This window comes from Pelodiscus sinensis, chromosome 5 (assembly GCF_052426305.1).
Source record: "Pelodiscus sinensis isolate ZL-2025 chromosome 5, ASM5242630v1, whole genome shotgun sequence".
NCBI lineage: Eukaryota > Metazoa > Chordata > Testudines > Trionychidae > Pelodiscus > Pelodiscus sinensis.
This window is the reverse complement of record NC_143056.1, coordinates 134040075-134066682: the sequence shown is the minus strand read 5'-3', so window position 1 is coordinate 134066682 and position 26608 is coordinate 134040075. Positions and strand designations below refer to the sequence as shown.

General features: G+C 61.6%; 2 protein-coding genes across 3 annotated transcripts; both read left to right on the top strand.

Moving 5' to 3' along the window:
• Nucleotides 1-3860: 3860 nt before the first annotated feature.
• On the top strand, nt 3861-8482 carry LOC149524432 (perforin-1-like). The gene is made up of 3 exons (XM_089779057.1): nt 3861-3967; nt 5946-6510; nt 7169-8482. The coding sequence occupies exons 2-3, from the start codon at nt 5999-6001 to the stop codon at nt 8280-8282; spliced, it is 1626 nt and encodes a 541-aa protein (XP_089635183.1). The 5' UTR covers nt 3861-3967; nt 5946-5998; the 3' UTR covers nt 8283-8482.
• LOC106732762 (perforin-1-like) lies at nt 3901-25093 on the top strand. Of its 2 annotated transcripts, none has more exons than XM_089779056.1 (3): nt 3901-3967; nt 21278-21845; nt 23780-25093. In XM_089779056.1, the coding sequence occupies exons 2-3, from the start codon at nt 21331-21333 to the stop codon at nt 24891-24893; spliced, it is 1629 nt and encodes a 542-aa protein (XP_089635182.1). In that variant the 5' UTR covers nt 3901-3967; nt 21278-21330; the 3' UTR covers nt 24894-25093. The 2 variants fall into 2 exon arrangements, with proteins under 2 accessions (XP_089635182.1, XP_089635181.1); XM_089779055.1 differs by lacking the exon at nt 3901-3967 and adding an exon at nt 19698-19821.
• The last annotated feature ends 1515 nt before the right edge of the window (nt 25094-26608 follow it).

Below are 26608 nucleotides of genomic sequence, written 5' to 3'. Positions count from 1 at the left end.
AGAGTAAAAGCGACTTTTGAATAAACCAGGCCCAGTTCTGCCGGCACAAGCTGGCGCCCCCTGGTGCCTCCCCTGGGAACACCCTCCCCTGCCCCCTGGGCCCTGCTGGCTGCTGCTCTGGCGCCCCCTGGTGCCTCACCTGGGAACACCCTCCCCTGCCCCCCTGGGCCCTGCTGGCTGCTGCTCTGGCGCCCCCTGGTGCCTCCCCTGGGAACACCCTCCCCTGCCCCCTGGGGTCCTGCTGGCTGCTGCTCTGGCGCCCCCTGGTGCCTCCCCTGGGAACACCCTCCCCTGCCCCCTGGGGCCCTGCTGGCTGCTGCTCTGGCGCCCCCTGGTGCCTCCCCTGGGAACGCCCTCCCCTGCCCCCCTGGGCCCTGCTGGCTGCTGCTCTAGCACCCCCTGGTGCCTCCCCTGGGAACACCCTCCCCAGCCCCCTGGGGCCCTGCTGGCTGCTGCTCTGGCGCCCCCTGATGTCCCCCCTGGGAACGCCCTCCCCTGCCCCCCTGGGCCCTGCTGGCTGCTGCTCTGGCGCCCCCTGGTGCCTCCCCTGGGAACCCCCTCCCCTGCCCCCCTGGGCCCTGCTGGCTGCTGCTCTGGCGCCCCCTGGTGCCTCCTTCGGGAACGCCCTCCCCTGCCATCTCCGTAGTCCCAGAGCACCCTGTGTCCCGTCACAGCAGCCGTTCCTCCCTCCCCCATGTGAGGGCCTCCTCTGCCCTATGTCAGGGCTCTGTGCCCACATATGAACATAAGAACGGCCACACTGGGTCAGACCAAAGGTCCTTCCAGCCCAGTAGCCTGTCTGCCGACAGTGGCCAATGCCAGGTGCCTTGAGGGAGTGAATTGAACAGGCAATGATCACGCCATCTCTCTCCTGCCAGCCATCTCCACCCTCTGACAAACAGAGGCTGGGGACACCATTCCTTACCCATCCTGGCTAATAGCCATTGATGGACTTAACCTCCATGAATGTATCTAGTTCTCTTTTAAACCCTGGTATAGTTGTAGCCTTCACAACCGCCTGAGGCGAGGAGTTCCACAGATTGACTGTGCGCTGTGTGAAGAACTTCCTTCTATTTGTTTTAAACCTGCTGCCCATTAGTTTCATTTGGTGGCCCTGGTTGGGAACAAGTAAATAACTTTTCCTTATTCACTTTCTCCACACCACTCATGATTTTATAGACCTCTATCATATCCCCCCTCTGTCTCCTCTTTTCCAAACTGAAAAGTCCTAGTCTCTATGGGTATGTCTACACTACCCTCCTAGTTCGAACGAGGAGGGTAATGTAGGCATACCGCACTTGCAAATGAAGCCCGGGATTTGAATTTCCCAGGCTTCATTTGCATAAGCGGGGAGCCGCCATTTTTAAAACCCCGCTGGTTCGAAGCGCGGCTACACGGGGCACGAACTAGGTAGTTCGAACTAGGCTTCCTAGTCCGAACTACCGTTACTCCTCATTCCACGAGTTTGCTTCTGTCTTAACCACCTTGACTATTGTCTGCAAACTTTGCCACCTCACTGTTTACCCCTTTCTCCAGATCATTTATGAATATGTTGAACAAGATTATTCCCAGGCCTGACCCTTGGGGGACACCACTAGTTACCCCTCTCCATTCTGAAAATTTTCAAAGTATGAATAAGATCTTCCCCAGCCAGCCCCACTGCACCCCCACCAGCTCTGCTTCCGGTGGCCAGTTCTCCCCTCCTCCTCCTCCTGAGCTCACCCGGCCAGCTTTGACCCGCCCGCCGTGCCCCCTGCTGATATCCCACGGCCAGCCCTGTTCCACCCGACCCCCCCCCCCGACCAGCCCTGCTGCCCCCTTAGATCTATATCCCGGCCCTCCCCCTCCCGGCTAGCACCGCTCCCCTCCCGGCCGGTCCCCCACCCCCCATGAAGCATGTCCGGTATTTTATTTATGACTATCTGTGTGAAGAACTTCCTATCTATGTGTCAGTGGGGCTGGGTTGGGAGCCGTGAGGATGGGACCGGACCCTTCCCAGCCACGGCTGCTCCTGCTGCTCCACCAAAGGGCTGAGCTCAAGCGCCGGGCCTCCGACTCTCATCCACAGACAGACTGTGCCTTCGAGTCTCTGGTTTTATGCCTCTGGAACTAGCAACGTTCCACAGGCACAACCCATCCCGGCAGCATCCCCGAAACCGGCAACCTCTACACCCCTCCCGGGAGAACGCCAGCAACCTATGCTACAGCCTGCCCACCCCTCGCCCTCCGGATCCCAAAGGGAATCGCTGCTGGGTGTGAGCAGTGCAGGGGCTATGACACACGCAAGCTGGCAGCTCTGACTCTGTGCACTAGGGGGCGGTTGGTTTTCCGTGTTGCTGTTTGGGAGAGCCTCCAAATCAGCCACAAGCTGGTGCCCAGTGACACCCAAGGGACCTGTCTTTTCCCTGCCCTTTGCCATCCCTTCCAGGGCTTGGCCCGCCACACACAGCTCCCTGGGCTGGCCTGTTGCACAGAGCTGGGAAGGGCCCACACGTCGGCTGCCTCCCCAGTGTCAGTCGCACTCCCCCCCCACCCGCCCTGCAGTGCGTCGGGGCTGGGTCGGTGGGGAACAGGCCAGCGACCTTTTCTGGGCTCTGTGTGCTGTTCCATCTTGGGTGGTTTCTGGGAAATGCCGAGGCCGGAGCCAGCGTCCTTGGAAAATTTTTACTTTCAGCTTCCGATTGGTTCTTTAGTTTTGTTTACGCTGTTGGATGCAAACCTGCCAATCGCAGTCCTGGGACAGCGGGGGTGGGGATCCCTCCTGGGACAGCAGAGGTGGGGATCCAACCTGGGACAGTGGGGGTGGGGACCCCACCCACCAGGGACGTGTCCTGCCCAGCTCAGGCAGGCGAAACCGCTGAGCCCAAAGCTCAGCTAAATCCAGGATACAAGAATTGATCAGAGAGGAGGAGGGTTCAGGGCCCCACCCAGGGACCCCGAGGGGAAGAGCCGGGCAGCTTAGGATGGGGGGCGGGTCAGTCAGAGGGGGAGAGGGCTGTGCCCAGGGCTGTGGGGACAGAGAGGCTGGCAAAGAAGGAAGGAACCGAGCTGCGCAGCCGGCTGGCAGCAATGTTCCCTCTAATGTCTTCCACCTATAGGCGGATGTTTTTCACCTGTGTGCAGAATAATTTTTTCTGTGCGCCGATGCCTCTGCAAGGTGCACCACCCATAGAACACAAACTGTGCTGGAGATGTTGTTAGTGAGGTGGGCGGCACGGGCATCTCCCCGGTGGGGCCGCACAAGCGCTTAGTTCCCAGGGGACGCTGGCCGGGAGGGGGAGCAGGCAGCAGGGCAGCCTCGGGGTTGGGGCTGCCAGAGCCAGCGCTCCCCGCAGCTCACGGTGCCCTGGGCACACGCCGCACAGGGACTGCAGCAGCCAGGCCGGAGAGCAGTGAGGCGATGGGGGGAGGCCTTGGGGAGGGGCAGAGTGGGGGGTGGGAAGAGGCAGCAGGAAGGCAGGGCCTTGGGGGAAATTAGGAAGTCTGGGAAGCTGTCCCCCATTCACCCACGTGCCATGTCAGGAGCATCCCCCCCTGCTCCTCCAGAGCCTGGAGGGGGCCCATGCACCCCTCCCCCAGGGCACCAGCCAGCCTGGGACTGCGGAGCTCTGGGCCGGCTGGGGTGGGCGGGGGGCCCCTCCGGCCAGCCCTGACAGGATGCAGAGGGGGGTCTGCCCAGGCTCTGGGGGGGCCGGGGGCTCACCAGGGGTGGGGGGAGGGGCGTCCGGTCAGGGTTTGCCTTTTCCCGGACTGGAGGGGAGGAATCAGGAGCCAGGCTGAGGGGAGGGTCAGTGTCTGGGCCAGGCACCACGGGGTGGGCGGAGAGAGGGGGGGGCCCGAGGGGAGGGGGCGGAGCATCCCTGGGAACACCAGCCCCCAGCGCCTGGGGCTGTATTTAGAGGGCACCCGGCAAACCCGGTGGCAGGGAGTCTGGGCGCTGGATCCCTCCGGCCTGGGCACAGAACAGGTACGTGCCGGACACGGGGAAACGCAGGGGACGGATCCGGGGCAAACCCGGAGCTCTGGGGAGAGGGGGCCACGGCCTGGGCCCTGCCCAAAGCGGGTGACTGGGATTGGGGGGGGCAGGGGAGGTGCCTGGCAGGGGGCAGAGGAGGGAACTTCCCCCCCAACAGAGACACTGCAGAGCTGACTTGGCAGGTTGTGGTACAGGAGAAGCTGGAGTGTCGAAGGGGTTGGCTCGTGTGGTTTCTGGGGAAGCAGTGTGGCAAACACGAGTGCGCTTTGGGGCTGGTTCGGTGCCTTAGAGAGGACCCCCAGGCCTGCGCTGGAAGTAGCCCTGTTTTTAAGGAGTTTGCCCTGACTTGACCTCTCAGCGGTGCCCCCAGAACCTGTGACATTAACGGGCCAGACAATCCCCAAATTCAGGGTTATTTCCAGCACGTACATTCCCCGGACCAGCAATGACACAGGTTCCTCTCCCCGACTGGCTAGTCTGAACCCCACAGCCCCCTGAAAGGGACCCGGCCTTGGGCTCCCTCCCCGATAGCCAGTCCAATCTGACGGGGAAAAGGTGGTTGATGGTGTAAAAATGGCCAGTCCCAAAGGCTCGGCCCCAGGCTCCCCCAGAGCAGCGAGTGTTTCAGCTCTTCCCCGGCTCACACTCACAGCCCCCCGGTCACTGCACCCCACCCTGTGAAATGGGGGGGGGGACTGGGTGAGAGGTCGGCACACACAGGTGAGAACAGGGTCTGAGCTCCGTTCCCGGCAGAGATCGGGAGCGTGGGAGCTGCGGAGACGCCTTTCCCGCGCCAGCGTGTCGGGTTTCAGGGCAGACACAGGCCATGCCCGGTGCCAGGAGAAGGTGCGTGGGAAATTCCCTAGTGCAGTGTTTTTCAAACGTAGACAGTTGGAGGTGTGCCATGGAGAACAGAGTTGAAAAAAAAAAAAGCTCGGTCTGAAAAAGGTTGAGAAACACTGCTGCAGGGCATTGGGAAACGACTGCCTGGGCGTGTGTAGATCATTGCACGACGAGTGACAGTGAATTCAAGGGAAGGGTTTTGGATCGAACTCCTGCGTCTACACGTGACGAGTTAATTTGAGCTACTGGCATTTTGAAATGGCGACCGGCCGCGAATCTGCTAATTAAGAGCGGGATATTTCAAACTTCATTAGCACCTTCAGTTTGCTTCATTTGCCTCCCTAGTCCGAACTAGGGGCAAGTGTAGACAAACCCACACTGTGTCCAGAGGACTTTTGTATGTTGCTGCTCCTAATGCCCGATTTGTGTGCACTGATCTGTCTATGCAGGGGGAGTCTGGTTTGGCGGATGCCCAGGGCAGGGGGCGTTGCTGGCACCCGATGGCCTATGTCGCCTTAAAGATGGGCCCCTCCAAGCATTTCTGGTGCCATTCTCCCTACCTTTCCCAAATCCAAGGTTGCTTTTTGAGATGGGACTTCCAGGCCGGCCTGTGGAGTTCACGCTGTGGGCTGCCATGGCTGTACATCGCGGCAGTGCGACACTTTCTGTCTGTGATCGGTTCCTTCCCGAACCATTCCCAATATTCTCTGAGCGTTTCCGACAGACACTGCAGAGGTTTTCAGGGAGCTCTCCGCAGCGACTCCCAGATCTCTCTGGAGTGGGACCAGCCGCGCCCCCCCCCGATGTGGGGTCACACGTGGGATTGTGTGTTTTACGTCCCCTCCCACACACAGCAAAACTAACCGCCCCCTAGTGCACAGAACCAGAACTGTCAGGCTGTGTGTGTCATAGCCCCTGCACTGCTCTCACCCAGCAGCAATTCTCTGTTAGATTCAGAGGGGTGGGCCGGCTCTAACATAGCTTGTTGGAATCTTTCCTCTCACATGCAGGGAGAGTTGTAGCAGCCTGGATGTTTCTGGGATGCTGGTAGCGTGTGTGGTGCCTGCGGAACTCCCTGCCACTAGATTCCCATTAATGAAGACTCTCTCTGTTTCTCTCCCATTAGGGAGGCTCAGAACCTGGAAGCCGCTCCCTGGTGAGGGCGCCCTGGTACCAGCCATGCTGAGATGCAGCATCTTCATCCCGCTCCTCCTCTTTCTCCCTGGAGTCTCCCCGCACTGCTACACCGCCACGGCTGAGAAGTGCAGAGAGACGACGCCCTCGATGCCTTGGCACAGCCTGGTGGGGAAGGGCATCGACATCACCACGCTGGGCTGGACGGAGGCCTCCCTGCTGGACACCAGCCTGTGGCACGGCCCTGATGGCACCTGCACCCTGTGCCAGAGCCCGCAGCAGGAGAGGAAGGTGCCGCTAGCCGTGGTGGACTGGAAGGAAAACGCTGCCTGCAAACAGGAGGTGAGAAGCTCGGTGGAGGAGTCGGCTGTGGCCGTGGCCCAGGCCGTGGCATCGGCTGTGACCAGCGACTGGAAGAAGGGGCTGGATCTGATGGAGGAGGCAGAAGACCTGGCCCTGGGGGGGTCGCGATCCCCGCTCGCCAGCTTCGCCTACGAGAAGGAGCAGCAGGACAAGTACATGTTTGTGCTCAATGAGGTGTCCTGTGTGTATTACAGGTGAGACTCCCCTGATAGGTCCCTGCTCCGCCCCCTGCAGCACAGCACCCCCTGCTGGGCCCCCCCCTCCCTGCAGCACAGCGCCCCCTGCTGGGTCCCACCCCTCTCCCTGCAGCACAGCGTCCCCTGCTGGGCCCCCACCCTGCTCCCTGCAGCACAGCGCCCCCTGCTGGGCCCCCGCCCTGCTCCCTGCAGCACAGCGCCCCCTGCTGGGCCCCCGCCCCGCTCCCTGCAGCACAGCGCCCCTGCTGGGCCCCCGCCCTGCTTCCTGCAGCACAGCGCCCCCTGCTGGGTACCACCTCTCTCCCTGCAGCACAGCGCCCCCTGCTGGGTACCACCTCTCTCCCTGCAGCACAGCGTCCCCTGCTGGGCCCCCGCCCTGCTTCCTGCAGCACAGCGCCTCCTGCTCAGCCCCCGCCCTGCTCCCTGCAGCACAGCGCCCCCTGCTGAGCCTCTGCCCCGCTCTCTGCTGGGGTCTTCCCACAGTGCCTTCAACACCACATTCCTCAGTGAACCCTCTGCCCTGCACTCTGCAGCACAGCGGCCCATGCTGGAAAGCCACAGATTTGACACTGAGGCGGTGGGGGCAGTTTTTCCAGGGAAAGGAGCAGGGGCCTGTAGCTGGCTCATCACTCCTCTTTCTTTCCCTTCTGGGCAGACTGAGACTCACACATGAGCCCCGGCTGGCACCACAATTCTCCCAGGCCCTGCGTCTCCTTCCACCGAGCTACAAACCTGACACATACCGGTCCTTCCTGGCCACGTACGGCACCCACTATCTGAGCCAGGCAGTGCTGGGCGGGCGGGTGCAGCAGCTGATGGCCATCCCGACCTGCCGGGCAGTACTGGACGGGCTGCAAGACACTGAAAACAGGGAGAACCTGGGTTCCAAGTTCTTCAAAGACCTGGGATTGAACCAGTTTCCCGCTGGCTCCCACGCCCACGAGCCGAGCAGCCAGGGCAGGCTGAGCTCCCCGATGCCCTACATGGAGAAGCGCATCGAGGTGACAGGGGGGAGCAGCCACACCCAGGAACTCTTCTCCACCAACCAAAGCAGCATGATATTCTCAGCCTGGCTTCAGAGCCTCAAAGCCAGCCCCGGCCTGGTCTCCTTCTCCCTGGGGCCCATCCACACCCTGGCGAGGCCGGGAGACCCCCGGCGGGAGGCGCTGAGGCAGGCAGTGAAGGAGTACGTGGCTGAGCGGGGGCAGAGTACATGCCCTTGGAGCTGCCCAGAAGGCGGCTTCTTTGACTCCTTGGATCCCTGCACTTGCCACTGCTCTGGGAACCCCCTCACCAACTCCATGTGCTGCTCCCTCCGGCGGGGCCTGGCCCGGCTGAAGGTTCGTGTGATGTCGGGCAAAGAGCTGTTTGGGGATGTCTCAACTCCCACCGACGGCTACGTCCTGGTCTTCTTCCAAGGGCAGGAGCTGCGGACCCGCCTCATTGAAGACAACGACAACCCCGAGTGGAACCAAGTCCTGGACTTCGGGGTGGTGACGCTGCCAGAGAAGCCCGAACTGGAGGTGCAGGTGTGGGACAAAGACGTCTTTCGAGATGACAATATTGGATCATGTGTCACCCGCCTCAAGGCCGGCCAGGACAAGCAGCTCCGCTGCAACCTGGAACGGGGCCATGTGGTGTTTTCCTACTCGCTGGAGTGCGGGCCCAACCTGGGCGGGGACAGCTGCCAGGAGTACGTGCCAGTGAGGGGTTACGGGGAGAGACCCCAGGAATTCTGGCCCGCAGCCAGCCCCCCTCCATTTCATTAGTCCCCAGCCCCTTGCCTGAGCTGGAGTTCCCAAGGCTCTCAAGGAAATACAGCCCCCTCCTTTCCCAGCAACCCCCCATCTCCGAGGGCGCAGGGCCGTGCGTATTCCCATTCCGTCACTCTTTGCAGTAGCTCTGGTTTGGCTGCACCGTGCAGTTCCACCTCAGCGCCATCGCGCTAATAAACGTGGGACCGGCTTGATTTCTAGTTCCTTTCATTTTAGAACAGGCACCCTCAGCCCAGCCGCTCCCTGGGGGCTCTGTGGGCTGGGCTGGGCGCCGTCCCGCATGGCAGCCTGTCCCGGCGCAGGACAGGGAATGGCGGGAGCGGGTGTCGAATGGGCGGGACGGGACCTTTCCGAATTCCGGGGTGTTCTCTCCATGGGGCGGGAGTGGGGGTCAGGGGGGCGTCTCGTGTTCTAGCGACGGGCGTCTGCATTGGCACCGGTTCAGCCCCTGCACAAACAGCCCAAAGCCGAGACCCCCAGTGAAACAAGCCCCAAAACAGCCCCCCAGGCCCAGAGAGTAAAAGCAACTTTTGACTAAAGCAGGCCCAGTTCTGCCGGGCACAAGCTGGCGCCCCCTGGTGCCTCCCCTGGGAACCCCCTCCCCTCCCCTCCCGGGGCCCTGCTGGCTGCTGCTCTGGCGCCCCCTGGTGCCTCCCCTGGGAACAGCCTCCCCTGCCCCCTGGGGCCCTGCTGGCTGCTGCTCTGGCGCCCCCTGGTGCCTCCCCTGGGAACACCCTCCCCTGCCTCCTGGGGCCCTGCTGGCTGCTGCTCTGGCGCCCCCTGGGGCCTCCCCTGGGAACGCTCTCCCCTGCCATCTCCATAGCTCCAGAGCATCCTGTGTCCCTTCACAGCAGGAGTTCCTTCCTCCCCCTGTCGGGGCTCTGTGCCCCCCACTCCTTTCCCCCATATCAGGGGCTCTGTGTGTCCCCCATTCCTCCCATGCCAGGGCTCTGGGAGCCCCTCTTTGCCCCCCTTTCCCTGTCACAGAGCTCAGAGGTTACGAACATCAGAGCAGCCAGACGGTGCCAGACCAAAGGTCCATGTAGCCCGGTGTCCTGCCTGCTGGCGGGTGCCCCATGGGGAGGGCCGTACGTAGGCCTGGAGAGCCGGTTGCCCTGTTGCTCTCAGAGCGGGCGAGGCCGTAGCTAGAGAGCCGGCCCAGCCCTGGGAGTGGCACGTTGGGAGGACGTGGACTCACAGCGAGAGTCCAGGGGAGAGCGATAAGCAAGGACAGGTCGGGACACGCAGCCTGTGAGCAAAGCAGCAAGCTGGGGGCACGGTCTGTCCTGAGAGAGTTGGGGGGCTTGGGGCCGGGCTTTACTAGGGTTGCCAGATGGTTTAATCAAAAATACCGACCTCCCCCCCTTCCAAAAAAAACCACCTGGGGAAAAAATCTGTTCAGAAAAAAAAAGGGGAGACCAACGTTCTTGAACATAATAAAATGGACCCCAGACTTATTAAGCAAAATAAAATAAAATAAAATAAAATAAAATAAAATAAAATAAAATAAAAATTCATCATGGCCCCTTTAAGAAATGCCTTTGAGGCTCTTTGGCTTTAACAAGCTGGTGGCGGCTGGTGGCCATATTGTTTTCTGGCTCCAGGCCAGACAGTTGTCCTGCAGAACCGGGTAACCTGGTTGCTGAGTGTCTGTAGGGTTGCCAGGGGTCCGGTTTTTACACATAGAGGCCGTTATTTTTGCTATTTTTTGCCTCCTGCAAATCAGAAAAAATCAGAAAATTTCAGAGATTTCAGGTGTCTGGTATTTTCTGAATTATTTTACCGGACAGAAGGCAAAAATACCGTACGGTCTGGGTCAATACTGGACACCTGGCAGCCGAGGGCTTTCCATGTGTTCAGGACTGTGGCCCTGTAGGGTCCTGTCTTCTCCCCACACGCCCACCAGGGTGGGAGAAGGATTCATGAACCCGCCCCATGTGCAGCTCTGCCCTGATCTCTCCCCTCTCGAGATGGAAATAGGGTTGCCAGGTGTTCGGCAACTCTCTGGCATCCCAAATGGAAACCCAGTCTGAAGAAGGGAGCTCAGCGCTCGCTCCACCGGCCCTATCACCTCTGGGGTGACAAGCTCCCCCCCAACTCCTGCGCCGTGTCCGCAGAGCACGCCGGAGGATCCAACATTACCTGAATGGCGGCCGTCCCCTGCAGCACAGGCCGGGATGGGGAAGGCAATCCGCAGCCCCAGCCCCGGCCAATCCAGCCTGAGCCTTGCTGGCCACTTGGAGGGCTGGGGTTGCCATGCTGTAGCCCCGGCCCCAGCCCTGCCGGGTGGCTGTGATAGTCAGGCTGCCACACGGTACCCCCAGCCTTCCCCAGGGCCCGGCCACTGGGGCGTCTCTATTCTCCCTTACCCATGTCATGGGCCACCCCAGCCCTGCAGACAGACAACCGGCGGTGAGGAATGAGGCCGGGTGGGCGGGAGGATCCGCTGTTGGCAGCCAACCGGCGATTGCAGGGGGAGTCCTCACCGGCCGCCTACAGGTGCTGCAGCCAGCGCGCTCCCTCCATCCGGCCTGGGGCTACCAGGGACACAGGCAGCTTCTGGGCTGGCCGCAGGGGCTGGGGCCGACAGCCTGGGATCTGTCCTTTCCCAGCCCTGCGAGAGCTCGGCCCCCACTTCTGTGACCACCCGAGCAGCAACCGCGCTGCCCCAGCGCCGGCCCGCAGTGCGTCAGGCCTGGGCTCAGCAGGGGAAGGCCGGTGACCTTTGGGCTCTGTGTGCCCCCCCTGCCCCAGCATCCCGCCCTGCAGCTGGGCAGTTTCTGGGAAATGCCGAGGCTGGAGCCAGCATCCCTGGAAGATTTTCACTTTCAGCTTCCAATTGGCGCTTCAGTTTTGTTTATGCTGTAGGAACCAAACCCACCAATCGCAGTCCTGGGACAGTGGGGGTGGGGATCCCTCCTGGGACAGTGGGGACAAGTCAGGCTGCCACGTGCCACCCCCAGCCTTCATGGGTGGTGAGTTTTATGAGCTGGTTGCGCCCATGTTCCAGGAATATTCAGAGCCAGGGGCTATGCTCACCAATGGACTGAGGCTAGGACAGCCTGTTCTTTCTGTTTGCTGGTCATTCCTTGAATGAATCATTCAGTTAAGGGGAATAGCCCAGACGGAAAAGGTGATGAAGTAACAAGTATGTGTGAAGAGACAATCGCCAGAGGCCAGAGAGACCAAAGCTCTGTCCTGTTGAAGAGAAACTGAAGGGGGGTTGGGCTGCCAGTAAAGGGCCTTTTTTTTGGAAGCAAGCATCAGGAAAAAGTCGTCTTTGTGTTTTAAAGTAGGTCTAATTCAAATAAAGATAATTGTACAAAGCCAACTTTGAACTTTCTATTAGTGAACTTAAAATCACAATAACTGAAGCTAACACTTTCACACTCAGAAATGTACACACTGAAGCCAAATATCAACCTGACACTAGGGTGTCAGGGACTTGAACCCAGACGGCCTCCGTTCATTGTCTGACCACAAAGAGACAGGCAACACCAGCAAGGTCTAATCACAAGCTCTTTATTGAATAGTGCGCACTACAATAGAGAGCGGCCCGTCTCCCAAGTGAACCAGCCACCATTTCAGAATCAAGTAAGATTATATACAGTTCTGTCGCATCATAAAACATTTGCCCAAGCATCTCAGCCCCCCCATAATTAATTTGAAGCTTCTAGTGTTAATGTGTATACTTCATGGCCTTAAGCAATTCATAATACGTCAGCAGCTGTCTTATCAGCCCAGAAGGCAAGTACCAAACAACAAGGAGACGGGGAGTTAAAACAACAGAGGGCAGAGACAGTTCGGTAAGATCAGGGTGAGAACAGAAACAGGAGTTACCTTATCAGTTCTCAAACTAGCTGTTCCCATCACAACCGGTATAGGAATGCAGCCTTTCACTTATTTTACTTCTGCAACTCAAGCAAGTATGTAGGGAGCGCCCCTTGCTTGAACCATGTCTCTAGTTCTGCTCAGGGACTACCCGGGAACCTTTGTTAACCTCTTTCCTTGATCTGTTTTAACATAACTGCACTGGGCCCAATTCTCTAGGGCCTAACAGTCCCCCCTTTGTCCCTAGAGTACCACAAAGGGACTCCTGGGACATACTGCAACAATTACTACTTGACGGAGCACATCTTAGTACCCATCCAACATCCACAACGGATTATGGCATAAAAAGCTACCAAGCTACAAATAATAATGACAGCGCTACGAAGTAAGTTATGGAGCAAACCACCTGCATTTGGAAACCAGCTAAACAGGTCGCTCCACCGGGAATCCCTTTTTTTCCTCCATGGTCCCTTGCTATCTGCATAAGATGGTTTGCTCTGTCCTAAGTGGCATTATCAACATCAGGAATATACACACAACACTCTTGCCCAATTAAGGCACATGTTCCTCCTTGAGAGGCCAACAGAATATCCAACGTCAAGCGATTTTGAAGAACCATCTGCCTTATTTTCTTCTGCTCAGTTGCCAAGTCCATTAAGGCATCGGCAGTGGTATTTGCCATTATCTCTAAGACCCCGTGGAGTCTCATTATTCCTTCTCCTAATCGATAAGTGGCCCCTCCACAGGCAAAGGGAAACCCCGCACAAGCGCCTGTCCAATCGTTCGCAGCCCACCAAGTAAGAGGACAAGTTTTCTCAACATCTGTCTTAGCGTCTCTTACATTTCTAATCTTTCCACTGGGAAGATGGGGGCGGTAAACTACAGGTGGCTCTAGCCAGGCCAAGTAGCAGGATCCGCTCCATGAGGGAGGAAGAATTAAATATGCCTTGTTACCGCACACTCAGTACACTCTTGGTTTGAATACAGACATCAGTTATGGAACATCCATGCAGGCACAATGGTATGGTGACATTATTGTCATGATCAATTAGACATCACTGGAAGCAGAAGAAAGTGGCTTTATATCATGTAAAAGAACTTTGGGAGATCTAGTAAACAAAAGAGATTCTGTGAAAGACAGCGAGGGACAAAAAGCGATGGAAAGAGTCAATTATAGACAGTGTTTCTTTCCTGGATTCACTTACTATGTTAAAGAGTTCTCTTTTGAAGACCCAAGTAAGATGCAGGCAATGACTGAAGATGCTGTCTTTTTGTTTGTGTGAAAATTATGTAGGAATTCACTTGTAGGAGTTTTGATAAAAAAACTTTGCAGACTTCTCATTTTCACTGAGCAAATACTTACGACTTTTCTTTTGATGGGAAGGGGGGTTGAAGGGTTAGAATACAGTGCATGCTATGATCATGAGGAGTCATTAAAACATTAATTCTGTAAGTTTTGATCTTCAAATTATGCAAAAGTAAAAAACCGACCACAGGTTGAACCTTTCTAATCTGGGACTGACAGGTCTGGCAACATCTATGGTTTGGCATCCTTGGGGACCCTGAGGTTGGATCTTTTAAGCTTGATTAGAATGGCAGTCTCAAAAGAGCAATTTATCATGGTTACAGTGGGCAAATATACACAGCATAACAGAACATATAACATATCCAAAACCACCCATCCTAACATACCTGCAGAATGTATGTGACAATACCTGCAACATGAGAACATCTGGAGTTACTATTGTCTGTCACATTTATCTCTTGGATAAAAACACTAGATAGTCATCCAAATAAAATAGAAGCCTACACTTTGCAACAACATGCTAACCACTTAACTAAAAAGTGATAAGTACAAGGATACAGTTTAGCAATAAAAAGATGGTTCGCATTAATCAAGTCTGTTGCCACAATGTATGTTTGTTAACTGGAATTTTTAAACATATTTCTAGCTAACTGAGCTTTTAAAGGCCTTACAGATGGGTTTCACATGCTCCAGGGCCGTGGTCCCCAACCTGGTGCCCGTGGGCGCCATGGCGCCCGCCGGCCTCTTTACATGCGCCCGCGGAGCAATCTGGGCTGGCAGGTGCCAGCCCCGGGCGCATGGCCGGTCCTGGCCCCGGGTACGACGCGCGTGCCAGTGCCGACCCTGACCCACGCCCCCGGGGGCGCCGCGCGTGCCCTGGCCCCAGCGCTGGCCCCGGCCTTAGCCCCGCGGCGCTTACGGGGGTGGGGGCGCCGGCCCCGGGCGCGTGGCTATGGGAGGGGCCCCGCCCCCGGGCATGCGGCTGGGGGGGGGCCGCCCCCGGGCGGGCAAGTGTCCCCGCCCCCTGGCGCCCGACAACCTGAAAAGATTGGGGACCACTGCTCTAGGGCCATGACTTCAGATGCTGTAGATAATATTCACAGAAAGATGGGAGGTCCAAGTATTTACCAGCGAAAAAATGAACAAAGAGTTTCTAATAAATATTTCAATGTTATTCCAACATGCACTTTGATAGCAATCTACAAGCCATAGCAAAACTCTTATGCAAGAAAAAACGTGCCAAACTAGCTAACTTATACTCGGGAGTGTTTTGTTGGTTTTTTATAAAGAAGGTATAAATATGAATTCTGCACGTAGACCGTACTCAATCTTTGTCATTTATTTAAAAAAAACTTAGTAAAACCAACTTCCTCCAATGACTGAATGTTGTTCCAAAATCTGTTATATATGGAAAAACCACCTCCTACTCTCCCAGAAAGGTGGAGACCTGAAGAACATTGCAAAAGACAGGGCTATATTTGTTTTAATTTTGGAAAGTATTTGCTTTTGAGGGTTATGGATCAAAGAGTGCTTGGTTGTTTCCATCTTCAAAAGAGTATTAATAACGTTGAAATTCTTATTTAAATAATTTTTTCTTATGATAGTGATATTTTGCAATAAAGGGAAACCGTTAAACGCTTACAGTTTCCAGTCCGTTTTTACATTATTGAATAAAATATATATCTGCTTACAGGGTGGGTGGAGGGGTAGGGATGGGGGACTAGACCCATTCTGGGCACCACCAAAAATTATACAAACCTGCCACCCCTGCCAGCCTTCCCAGGGCCCGGCCACCGGGGCGTGTCTGTCTTCCCTTGTCCACATCATGGGTAGGGTACTGTGCCAGCCAGTCCGGTATTTGTGCGATCTCTCCGGTAAAATACATCAGAAAAGACCGGACATGTGCAGTGTGCAGTGTCCGGTATTTTCTGATTTTCCGGCTGCGCACCGGAAGTCTGGCGGGGGCGGGGGAGCAGCTGGGAGTCCCAGCTGGGAGGCGGGGCCGCGATTGCTGCTGGGAGCCCTCAGTCAGCTGAGTGTGAGGGGGAGGGGAAGCCTCCTCGCTCGTGCATCACCGGGAGCCTGCGAGGGACAGGCAGCGAGTCTCCAGGTCAGTCCCGCTCCCCGCCGGCTGATTTGCTCACCCCCCCTGTTCCCAGCCAGCCGGTTCTCCCCCACTTTCCCTCCTGATCTTCCCCGGCCAGCGCCGCTGCACCTCTCCCCGCCCCCGCCAGCTCTGCTTCCTGCCCCCTTCCTCCTGGCCAACACCCAACCCCCAGCTCTGCTTCCCGCCCCCCTTCCTCCCAGCCAGCGCCCAACCCCCCCAGCTCTGCTTCCCGCCCCCCTTCCTCCCAGCCAGCGCCCAACCCCCCCAGCTCTGCTTCCTGCCCCCCTTCCTCCTGGCCAACCCCCAAGCCCCAGCTCTGCTTCCTGCCCTCCTTCCTCCTGGCCAACACCCAACCCCCAGCTCTGCTTCCTGCCCTCCTTCCTCCTGGCCAACACCCAACCCCCAGCTCTGCTTCCCGCCCCCCTTCCTCCCGGCCAGCCCCCAACCCCCCCAAGCTCTGCTTCCCACCCCCCTTCCTCCCGGCCAGCGCCCAACCCCCCCAAGCTCTGCTTCCCGCCCCCCTTCCTCCTGGCCAGCCCCCAACTCCCCCAGCTCTGCTTCCTGCCCCCCTTCCTCCCGGCCAGCCCCCAACCCCCCAGCTCTGCTTCCTGCCCCCCTTCCTCCCGGCCAGCCCCCAACCCCCCCAGCTCTGCTTCCTGCCCCCCTTCCTCCCAGCCAGCCCCCAACCCCCCCAAGCTCTGCTTCCCGCCCCCCTTCCTCCTGGCCAGCCCCCAACCCCCCCAGCTCTGCTTCCTGCCCCCCTTCCTCCCAGCCAGCGCCCAACCCCCCCAAGCTCTGCTTCCCGCCCCCCTTCCTCCCAGCCAGCGCCCAACCCCCCCAAGCTCTGCTTCCCGCCCCCCTTCCTCCCGGCCAGCCCCCGAACCTCCCCAGCTCTGCTTCCCACCCCCCTACCTCCCGGCCAGCCCCCAACCTCCCCAGCTCTGCTTCCCACCCCCCTTCCTCCTGGCCAGCCCCCAACCTCCCCAGCTCTGCTTCCCACCCCCCTTCCTCCCTCCAGCTCTGCTTCCTGTCCCCTTCCTCCTGGCCAGCCGCCAACCCCCCCCAGCTCTGCTTCCCGCCCCCCTTCCTCCTGGCCAGCACCCAAGCCCCCCCCAGCACTGCTTCCCACCCTCTTCCTCCCAGCCAGCGCCCAACCCCCCCGAGCTCTGCTTCCCACCCCCCTTCCTCCTGGCCAGCCCCCAACCTCTCCAGCTCTGCTTCCTGTCCCCTTCCTCCAGGCCAGCCGCCAACCCCCCCCAGCTCTGCTTCCCGCCCCCCTTCCTCCTGGCCAGCACCCAAGCCCCCCCCAGCACTGCTTCCCACCCTCTTCCTCCCAGCCAGCGCCCAACCCCCCCGAGCTCTGCTTCCCACCCCCCTTCCTCCTGGCCAGCCCCCAACCTCTCCAGCTCTGCTTCCTGTCCCCTTCCTCCCGGCCAGCCGCCAACCCCCCCAACTCTGCTCCCGCCCCCTTCCTCCCGGCCAGCCTCCAACCCCCAGCTCTGCTTCCCACCCCCCTTCCTCCCGGCCAGCGCCCAACCCCCCGAGCTCTGCTTCCTGCCCCCCTTCTTCCTGGCCAGCCCCCAACACCCTCCAGCTCTGCTTCCCGCCCCCTTCTTCCTGGCCATCCCCCAACGCCCCCCAGCTCTGCTTCCCGCCCCCCTTCCTCCCGGCCAGCCCGCAACCCCCAGCTCTGCATCCCACCCCCTTCCTCCCAGCCAGCCGCCAACACCCCCAAGCTCTGCTTCCCGCCCCCCTTCCTCCCGGCCAGCCCCCAAAACCCCCCAGCTCTGCTTCCCACCCCCCTTCCTCCTGGCCAGCTCCCAACCTCCAGCTCTGCTTCCCACCCCCTTTCTCCCGACCAGTGCCCAACCCCCTCCAGCTCTGCTTCCCACCCCCTTCCTCCCAGCCAGCCCCCAACCCCTCCCAGCTCTGCTTCCTGCCCCCTTCCTCCTGGCCAGCCCCCAACCCCCCCCCAGCTCTGCTTCCTGCCCCCTTCCTCCTGGCCAGCGCCCAACCCCCCCAGCTCTGCTTCCTGCCCCCCTTCCTCCTGGCCAACCCCCAACCCTCCCAGCTTTGCTTCCTGCCCCCCTTCCTCCTGGCCAGCGCCCAACCCCCCCAGCTCTGCTTCCTGCCCCCCTTCCTCCCGGCCAGCCCCCAACCCTCCCAGCTCTGCTTCCTGCCCCCCTTCCTCCTGGCCAACCCCCAACCCTCCCAGCTTTGCTTCCTGCCCCCCTTCCTCCTGGCCAGCGCCCAACCCCCCCAGCTCTGCTTCCTGCCCCCCTTCCTCCTGGCCAGCGCCCAACCCCCCCAGCTCTGCTTCCTGCCCCCCTTCCTCCCGGCCAGCCCCCAACCCTCCCAGCTCTGCTTCCTGCCCCCCTTCCTCCCAGCCAGCCCCCAAACCCCCCCAGCTCTGCTTCCTGCCCCCCTTCCTCCCAGCCAGCCCCCAAACCCCCCCAGCTCTGCTTCCTGCCCCCCTTCCTCCCGGCCAGCCACCAACCTCCCCAGCTCTGCTTCCCGCCCCCCTTCCTCCCGGCCAGCCCCCAACCCCCCCAGCTCTGCTTCCCGCCCCCCTTCCTCCCGGCCAGCTCCCAACCCCCCGCAGCTCTGCTTCCCGCTGGCCCATTCTTCTTCCTAATCTCCCCAGCCAGCGCCCCCGCACCTCCCCTCCCCCCCACCAGCTCTGATTCCTGCCCACTCTTACTCCTGGCCACCCTCGCGGCCCCTGATCCCCCACCAACTGTGCTTCCTGCCCCCCCTTACTCCCGGCCAGCCCTGACCCCTCCCGGCTGGCCTCCCCTCCCCCGACCAGCCCCATTGCCCCCCTCCACCACTTTAACCGTTTCCAGGCCTCCCCTTTCCAGCCAGCACCGCTCCCTTCCTGGCGCCTGCTCCCCCCTGCACATGAAGTGTGTCCGGGTTTTGGTTTTTTTAATGACTAACCACTAGCAGTGATCCAGGTCCTTGGAGTCTTTTTTTTTTTTGCTCAATAACTTTGGTCTCCCCCCCCCCCTTTTTTTCCTTCAACAAATTTTTTCCCGTTGGTTTTTTTGGGGGGGGAGAGGGGCAGCGTGTCTGGTATTTTTCTTTCAGCCAACTGGCAACCCTAATCATGGGCCACCCCAGCCCTGAGGACAGACAACCGGCGGTGAGGAATGAGGCCGGGTGGGCGGGAGGATCCGCTGTTGGCAGCCAACCGGCGATTGCAGGGGGAGTCCTCACCGGCGCCTACAGGTGCTGCAGCCAGCGCGCTCCCTCCATCCGGCCTGGGGCTACCAGGGACACAGGCAGCTTCTGGGCTGGCCGCAGGGGCTGGGGCCGACAGCCTGGGATCTGTCCTTTCCCGGCCCTGCGAGAGCTCGGCCCCCACTTCTGTGACCACCCGAGCAGCAACCGCGCTGCCCCAGCGCCGGCCCGCAGTGCGTCAGGCCTGGGCTCAGCAGGGGAAGGCCGGTGACCTTTGGGCTCTGTGTGCCCCCCTGCCCCAGCACCCCGCCCTGCAGCTGGGCGGTTTCAGGGAAATGCCGAGGCTGGAGCCAGTGTCCCTGGAAGATTTTTACTTTCAGCTTCCAATTGGCGCTTCAGTTTTGTTTACGCTGTAGGAACCAAACCCACCAATCGCAGTCCTGGGACAGTGGGGGTGGGGATCCCTCCTGGGACAGTGAGGGAATGGGGGGAGGCCTTGGGCAGGGGGTGCATCAGGAAAGTGGGACTCGGGGGGGGCACAGGAGGCGGCAGATGCTCTGAGGTCACCCTCTTGGCATGGGTGTAACACCCCCCCTCCACTGCCTTTGCAGAGCCTTGAAGGGCGCCTCACGCACCCCCCCCCAGGGCACCAGCCAGCCTGGGACTGCGGAGCTCTGGGCCGGTAGGGGTGGGCGGGGGGCCCCTCCGGCCCTGGGTGCGGTGGGGAGGGGACTGGGCCCCGCAGCCCTGGCACCAGAGGGGAAGGACTCAGGCTCTGCCAGCCCGGACAGGATGCAGAGGGGGGTCTGCCCAGGCCCTGAGGGGCCGGGGGCTCACCGGGGGCGGGGGGAGGGGTGGACGGTCAGGGTTTCCTTTGCCCAGGCTGGAGGGGGGAGAGCAGCGGGGGGGGGGGGGGCTGAGGGAGGGTCAGTGTCTGGGCCAGGCACCACGGGGTGGGCGGAGAGAGGGGGAGGCCCGAGGGGAGGGGGCGGAGCATCCCTGGGAACACCAGCCCCCAGCGCCTGGGGCTGTATTTAGAGGGCACCCGGCAAACCCGGCGGCAGAGAGTCTGGGCGCTGGATCCTTCCAGCCTGGGCACAGAACAGGTACGTGCCGGACACGGGGAAACGCAGGGGACGGATCCGGGGCAAACCCGGAGCTCTCACTAGTCTGGTTTGGCCGATGCCCAGGGCAGGGGGCGTTGCTGGCACCCGATGGCCTATGTCACCTTAAGGATGGGCCCCTCCAAGCATTTCTGGTGCCATTCTCCCTACCTTTCCCAAATCCAAGGTTGCTTTTTGAGGTGGGACCTCCAGGCCGGCCTGTGGAGTTCACGCTGTGGGCTGCCATGGCTGTACATCGCGGCAGTGCGATACTTTCTGTCTGTGATCGGTTCCTTCCCGAACCATTCCCAATATTCTCTGAGCGTTTCCGACAGACACTGCAGAGGTTTTCAGGGAGCTCTCCGCAGCGACTCCCAGATCTCTCTGGAGTGGGACCAGCCGCGCCCCCCCCGATGTGGGGTCACACGTGGGATTGTCTTGCCCTGTGCGTTCCTTTGCGTTTCCGCTCCCTGGATTCCCTCTGCCCCCGGCACCCAGGCACCCAGTGCTGGGAGGCCCCTTTGCAGCGCTGGGCAGGCAGCTCTGCCCTGCAGCAAGACGGGGATTTTGTATTGAGGGCAAATGTTCCACCTCTGCGTTTGCGCCTTTCCCAGGGTCATTAAGGAAAAAGCTGAACCGCATGGTCCCCATCCAGCCCCCTGCGCCCCCACGACTCCCCCTCCCCCCACCGTTTGCTCCTGCCCTTTGATTCTTTCCAGAAGGCGGAGGACCAGCCAGGTTTGCAGGATCCTCTCTCGGTCCCTCAGTGCCTGGCAGGCTCAGCCCTTTGTGACCGGCCTCCCCCGCCTCCCTGGTACAAACCTCGTGACCCACAGGCAGAGCTGGGAGCAGCCCAGGCCCTGGTGCAGCTAAGAGTAGGGGTTCAAACCTCAGGGGGGACCACAGCCCCTCCCTACACCCCCCTAGCCTACGTGGTACCACTGCTGTTCTCCAGCTGCTGCACCACAGAGGTGGCCGCATCTCAGGGCCATGCGATGGATCCCTTGGGAGGGAGACACAGTCTGAGAGCCCCTGCCTGTGCGGCTGCTGCTCATGGGGGGATTCAAAGCCCGACAGGAGGGGAGATTCATTGGGGCGTGGGGGGAGGGCTGTGCACAGCAGCTTGTCCATTGCATGGAATGAGAACGACTCACTAATGTGTGTTTTATGTCCCCTCCTACACACAATATAATCAACTGCCCCCTAGTGGACAGAATCAGAACTGCCAACTTGTGTGTGTCATAGCCCCTGCACTGCTCAGCTCCTGCATCAATTCTCTGTTAGATTCAGAGGGGTGGGCCGGCTCTAACATGGGTTGTTGGAATCTTTCCTCTCACATGCAGGGAGACTTATAGCAGCTTGGAGGTTGCTTGAATACTGGTAGTATGTCTTGTGCCTGCAGAACTCCCTGCCACTGGATTCCCATCAATGAAGGCTCTCTCTGTTTCTCTCCCACTAGGGAGGCTCAGACACTGAAAGCCGCTCCCTGGTGAGGGGGCCCTGGCACCAGCCATGCCGAGATGCAGCATCTTCATCCCGCTTCTCCTCCACTTTCTCCCTGGAGTCTCCCCCTACTGCTACACCGCCACGGCTCAGAAGTGCAGAGAGACGACGCCCTCGATGCCTTGGCACAGCCTGGTGGGGAAGGGCATCGACATCACCACGCTGGGCTGGACGGAGGCCTCCCTGCTGGACACCAGCCTGTGGCACGGCCCTGATGGCACCTGCACCCTGTGCCAGACCCCGCGGCAGGACAGGAAGGTGCCGCTGGCCGTGGTGGACTGGAAGGAAAACGCTGCCTGCAAACAGGAGGTGAGACGCTCGGTGGAGGAGTCGGCTGTGGCCGTGGCCCAGGCCGTGGCATCGGCTGTGACCAGCCACTGGAAGAAGGAGCTGGATCTGACGGAGGAGACAAAAGACCTGGCCCTGGGGGGGGCGCGATCCCCGCTCGCCAGCTTCGCCTACGAGAAGGAGCAGCAGGACAAGTACATGTTTGTGCTCAGTGAGGTGTCCTGTGTGTATTACAGGTGAGAATCCCCCGGTAGGGCCCCGCCCCGCCCCCTGCAGCACAGCACCCCCTGCTGGGCCCCGCCCCGCTCCCTGCAGCACAGCGCCCCCTGCTGGGCCCCCGCCCTGCTCCCTGCAGCACAGCACCCCCTGCTGGGCCCCCGCCCCGCTCCCTGCAGCACAGCGCCCCCTGCTGGGCCCCCGCCCTGCTCCCTTCAGCACAGCGCCCCCTGCTGGGCCTCCGCCCTGCTCCCTGCAGCACAGCGCCCCCTGCTGGGCCCCGCCCTGCTCCCTGGAGCACAGCGCCCCCTGCTGGGCCCCCACCCTGCTCCCTGCAGCACAGCACCCCCTGCTGGGCCCCCGCCCTGCTCCCTTCAGCACAGCGCCCCCTGCTGGGCCTCCGCCCTGCTCCCTGCAGCACAGCGCCCCCTGCTGGGCCCCGCCCTGCTCCCTGCAGCACAGCGCCCCCTGCTGGGCCCCCACCCTGCTCCCTGCAGCACAGCGCCCCCTGCTGGGCCCCCACCCTGCTCCCTGCAGCACAGCACCCCCTGCTGGGCCCCCGCCCCGCTCCCTGCAGCACAGCGCCCCCTGCTGGGCCTCCGCCCTGCTCCCTGCAGCACAGCGCCCCCTGCTGGGCCCCGCCCTGCTCCCTGCAGCACAGCGCCCCCTGCTGGGCCCCCACCCTGCTCCCTGCAGCACAGCGCCCCTGCTGGGCCCCCGCCCCGCCCCGTGCAGCACAGCGCCCCCTGCGTGGCCCCCGTCCCGCCCCCTGCAGCACAGCGCCCCCTGCTGGGCCACCGCCCCGCCCCCTGCAGCACAGCGCCCCCTGCTGGGCCCCCACCCCACCCCCTGCAGCACACAGCCCCCTGCTGAGCCCCGCCCCGCTCACTGCAGCACAGCGCCCCCTGCTGAGCCCCGTCCCGCTCCCTGCAGCACAGCGCCCCCTGCTGAGCCCCGCCCCGCTCCCTGCAGCACAGCAACCCCTGCTGAGCCCTGCCCCGCTCCCTGCAGCACAGTGCCCCCTGCTGGGCCCCTACCCCTCTTCCTGCAGCTCAGCGCCCCCTGCTGGGCCCCTGCCCCGCTCCCTGCAGCACAGCGCCCCCTGCTGGGCCCCGCCCCGCTCCCTGCAGCACAGCGTCCCCTGCTGGGACCCCGCCCTGCTCCCTGCAGCACAGCGCCGCCTGCTGGGCCCCCGCCCCGCTCCCTGCAGCACAGCGCCCCCTGCTGGGCCTCCGCCCTGCTCCCTTCAGCACAGCGCCCCCTGCTGGGCCCCCGCCCCGCCCCGTGCAGCACAGCGCCCCCTGCTGGGCCCCCGCCCCGCCCCGTGCAGCACAGCGCCCCCTGCTGGGCCCCCGTCCCGCCCCCTGCAGCACAGCGCCCCCTGCTGGGCCCCCGCCCCGCTCCCTGTAGCACAGCGCCCCCTGCTGGGCCCCTGCCCCGCTCCCTGCAGCACAGCGCCCCCTGCTGGGCCCTGCCCTGCTCCCTGCAGCACAGCGCCCCCTGCTGGCTCCCGCCCCGCTCCCTGCGGCACAGCGCCCCCTGCTGGGCCCCCGCCCCTCTCCGTGCAGCACAGCGCCCCCCGCTGGGCCCCCACCCCTCTTCCTGCAGCACAGTGCCCCCTGCTGGGGCCTGCCCCACTCCCTGCAGCACAGTCCCACCTCCGAGGACTCCACCCCGCTCCCTGCAGCACAGCACAGCACCCGCTGCTCTGTTACTGCCCCCTCACCCTGTAGCCTCCTGTTGCACCTGGTCATTATGCTGGGATTACTACTCCTTCCACAGCTGCTTGGTGCAATGGGGCAGCACTGAGTATAAGGGGAGAGATTCACCTACTAAGCTCCCCTCAGAAAAGCCACAGAGTTGTCACAGATGTGGGGGGGGGGCAGTTTTTCCAGGGAAAGGAGCAGAGGCCTGTAGCCGGCTCATCACTCCTCTTTCTTTCCCTTCTGGGCAGATTGAGACTCACTCATCAGCCCCGGCTGGCGCCACAATTCTCCCAGGCCATGCGCCAGCTTCCACCCAGCTACGAACCTGACACATACCGGTCCTTCCTGGCCACGTACGGTACCCACTATCTGAACAAGGCAGTTCTAGGCGGGCATGTGCAGCAGCTGATGGCCATCCCGACCTGCCGGGCAGCGCTGGATGGGCTGACAGATGCTGAAATCAGGGAGAATCTGGGCTCCAAGTTCTTTGAAGACCTGGGATTGAACCAGTTCCCCGCTGGCTCCCACGCCCACAAGCCGAGCAGCCACAGTGACTGGAGCTCCCCGGTGCCCTACCTGGAGAAGCGCATTGAGGTGACAGGGGGGAGCAGCCACACCCAGGAACTCTTCTCCACCACCCAGAACACCACGACATTCACAGCCTGGCTTCAGAGCCTGAAAGCCAGCTCCAGCCTGGTCTCCTACTCCCTGGGGTCCATCCACACCCTGGTGAGGCCGGGAGACCCCCGGCGGGAGGCGCTGAGGCAGGCAGTGAAGGAGTACGTGGCTGAGCGGGGGCAGAGCATGTGTCCTTGGAGCTGCCCAGAAGGTGGTGTCTTTGACTCTTTGGATCCCTGCACTTGCCACTGCTCTGGGAACCCCCTCACCAACTCCATGTGCTGCTCCCTCCAGCGGGGCCTGGCCCGGCTGAAGGTTCGTGTGATGTCGGGCACAGACCTGTGGGGGGACGTCTCAACCGCCACCGACGGCTACGTCCTGGTCTTCTTCAAAAAAGAGAGGCTGCAGACGCGCCTCATTGAAGACAACGACAACCCCGAGTGGAACGAAGACCTGAATTTCGGGATAGTGACGCTACCAGAGAAGCCCAAACTGAAAGTGGAGGTGTGGGACAGTGATGGCATGAGGGACGACCTGTTGGGAGGCTGCTTCACTCAACTCAAGGCCGGCAGGAACGTCATGATTGTGTGCAACCTGGAACGGGGCCATGTGGTGTTTTCCTACTCGCTGGAGTGCGGGCCCAACCTGGGCGGGGACAGCTGCCAGGAGTACGTGCCGGTAAGGGGCTACGGGGAGAGAACCCAGGAGTCCTCGCCCCCAGCCAGCCCCCCTCCATCTCTGTAGCCCCCAGCCCCTTGCCTGAGCTGGAGTTCCCAAGGCTCTCAAGGAAATACAGCCCCCTCCTTTCCCAGCAACCCCCCATCTCCGAGGGCGCAGGGCCGTGCGTATTCCCATTCCGTCACTCTTTGCAGTAGCTCTGGTTTTGCTGCACCGTGCAGTTCCACCTCAGCGCCATCGCGCTAATAAACGTGGGACCGGCTTGATTTCTAGTTCCTTTCATTTTAGAACAGGCACCCTCAGCCCAGCCGCTCCCTGGGGGCTCCGTGGGCTGGGCTGGGCGCCGTCCCGCATGGCAGCCTGTCCCGGCGCAGGACAGGGAATGGCGGGAGCGGGTGTCGAATGGGCGGGACGGGACCTTTCCGAATTCCGGGGTGTTCTCTCCATGGGGCGGGAGTGGGGGTCGGGAGCGTCTCGTGTTCTAGCGACGGGCGTCTGCATTGGCACCGGTTCAGCCCCTGCACAAACAGCCCAAAGCCGAGACCCCCAGTGAAACAAGCCCCAAAACAGCCCCCCAGGCCCAGACAGTAAAAGCAACTTTTGAATAAACCAGGCCCAGTTCTGGCGCCCCCTGGTGCCTCCCCTGGGAACACCCTCCCCTGCTCCCTGGGGCCCTGCTGGCTGCTGCTCTGGCGCCCCCTGGTGCCTCCCCTGGGAACACCCTCCCCTGCCCCCTGGGGCCCTGCTGGCTGCTGCTCTGGCGCCCCCTGGTGCCTCCCTGGGAACACCCTCCCCTGCCCCCTGGGGCCCTGCTGCCTGCTGCTCTGGCGCCCCCTGGTGCCTCCCCTGGGAACACCCTCCCCTGCCCCCTGGGGCCCTGCTGGCTGATGCTCTGGCGCCCCCTGGTGCCTCCTCTAGGGAATGCCCTCCCCTGGCGTCCTTGGGCCCTGCTGACTGCTGCTCTGGTGCCCCCTGGGGCCTCCCTGGGAACACCCTCCCCTGCCCCCTGGGGCCCTGCTGGCTGCTGCTCTGGCTCCCCCTGGTGCCTCCCCTGGGAACACCCTCCCCTGCCCCCCTGGGGCCCTGCTGGCTGCTGCTCTGGCTCCTGCTCTGGCTCCCCCTGGTGCCTCCCCTGGGAACACCCTCCCCTGCCCCCTGGGGCCCTGCTGGCTGCTGCTCTGGCGCCCCCTGGCGCCTCCCCTGGGAACACCCTCCCCTGCCCCCTGGGGCCCTGCTGGCTGCTGCTCTGGCGCCCCCTGGTGCCTCCTCTAGGGAATGCCCTCCCCTGGCGTCCTTGGGCCCTGCTGACTGCTGCTCTGGCGCCCCCTGGTGCCTCCTTCGGGAACGCTCTCCCCTGCCATCTCCGTAGTCCCAGAGCACCCTGTGTCCCGTCACAGCAGCCGTTCCTCCCTCCCCCATGTGAGGGCCTCCTCTGCCCTATGTCAGGGCTCTGTGCCCATATATGAACATAAGAACGGCCACACTGGGTCAGACCAAAGGTCCTTCCAGCCCAGTAGCCTGTCTGCCGACAGTGGCCAATGTCAGGTGCCTTGAGGGAGTGAATCGAACAGGCAATGATCACGCCATCTCTCTCCTGCCAGCCATCTCCACCCTCTGACAAACAGAGGCTGGGGACACCATTCCTTACCCATCCTGGCTAATAGCCATTGATGGACTTAACCTCCATGAATGTATCTAGTTCTCTTTTAAACCCTGGTATAGTTGTAGCCTTCACAACCTCCTGAGGCGAGGAGTTCCACAGATTGACTGTGCGCTGTGTG

Excerpts from the sequence above, each read along its gene's own strand:
- LOC149524432 (XM_089779057.1), top strand. The coding sequence starts at position 5,999 with ATGCTGAGATGCAGCATCTTCATCCCGCTCCTCCTCTTTCTCCCTGGA. Across the intron at positions 6,511-7,168 it reads GTGTCCTGTGTGTATTACAG|ACTGAGACTCACACATGAGC; the intron begins GTGAGACTCCCC and ends CCTTCTGGGCAG.
- LOC106732762 (XM_089779056.1), top strand. The coding sequence starts at position 21,331 with ATGCCGAGATGCAGCATCTTCATCCCGCTTCTCCTCCACTTTCTCCCT. Across the intron at positions 21,846-23,779 it reads GTGTCCTGTGTGTATTACAG|ATTGAGACTCACTCATCAGC; the intron begins GTGAGAATCCCC and ends CCTTCTGGGCAG.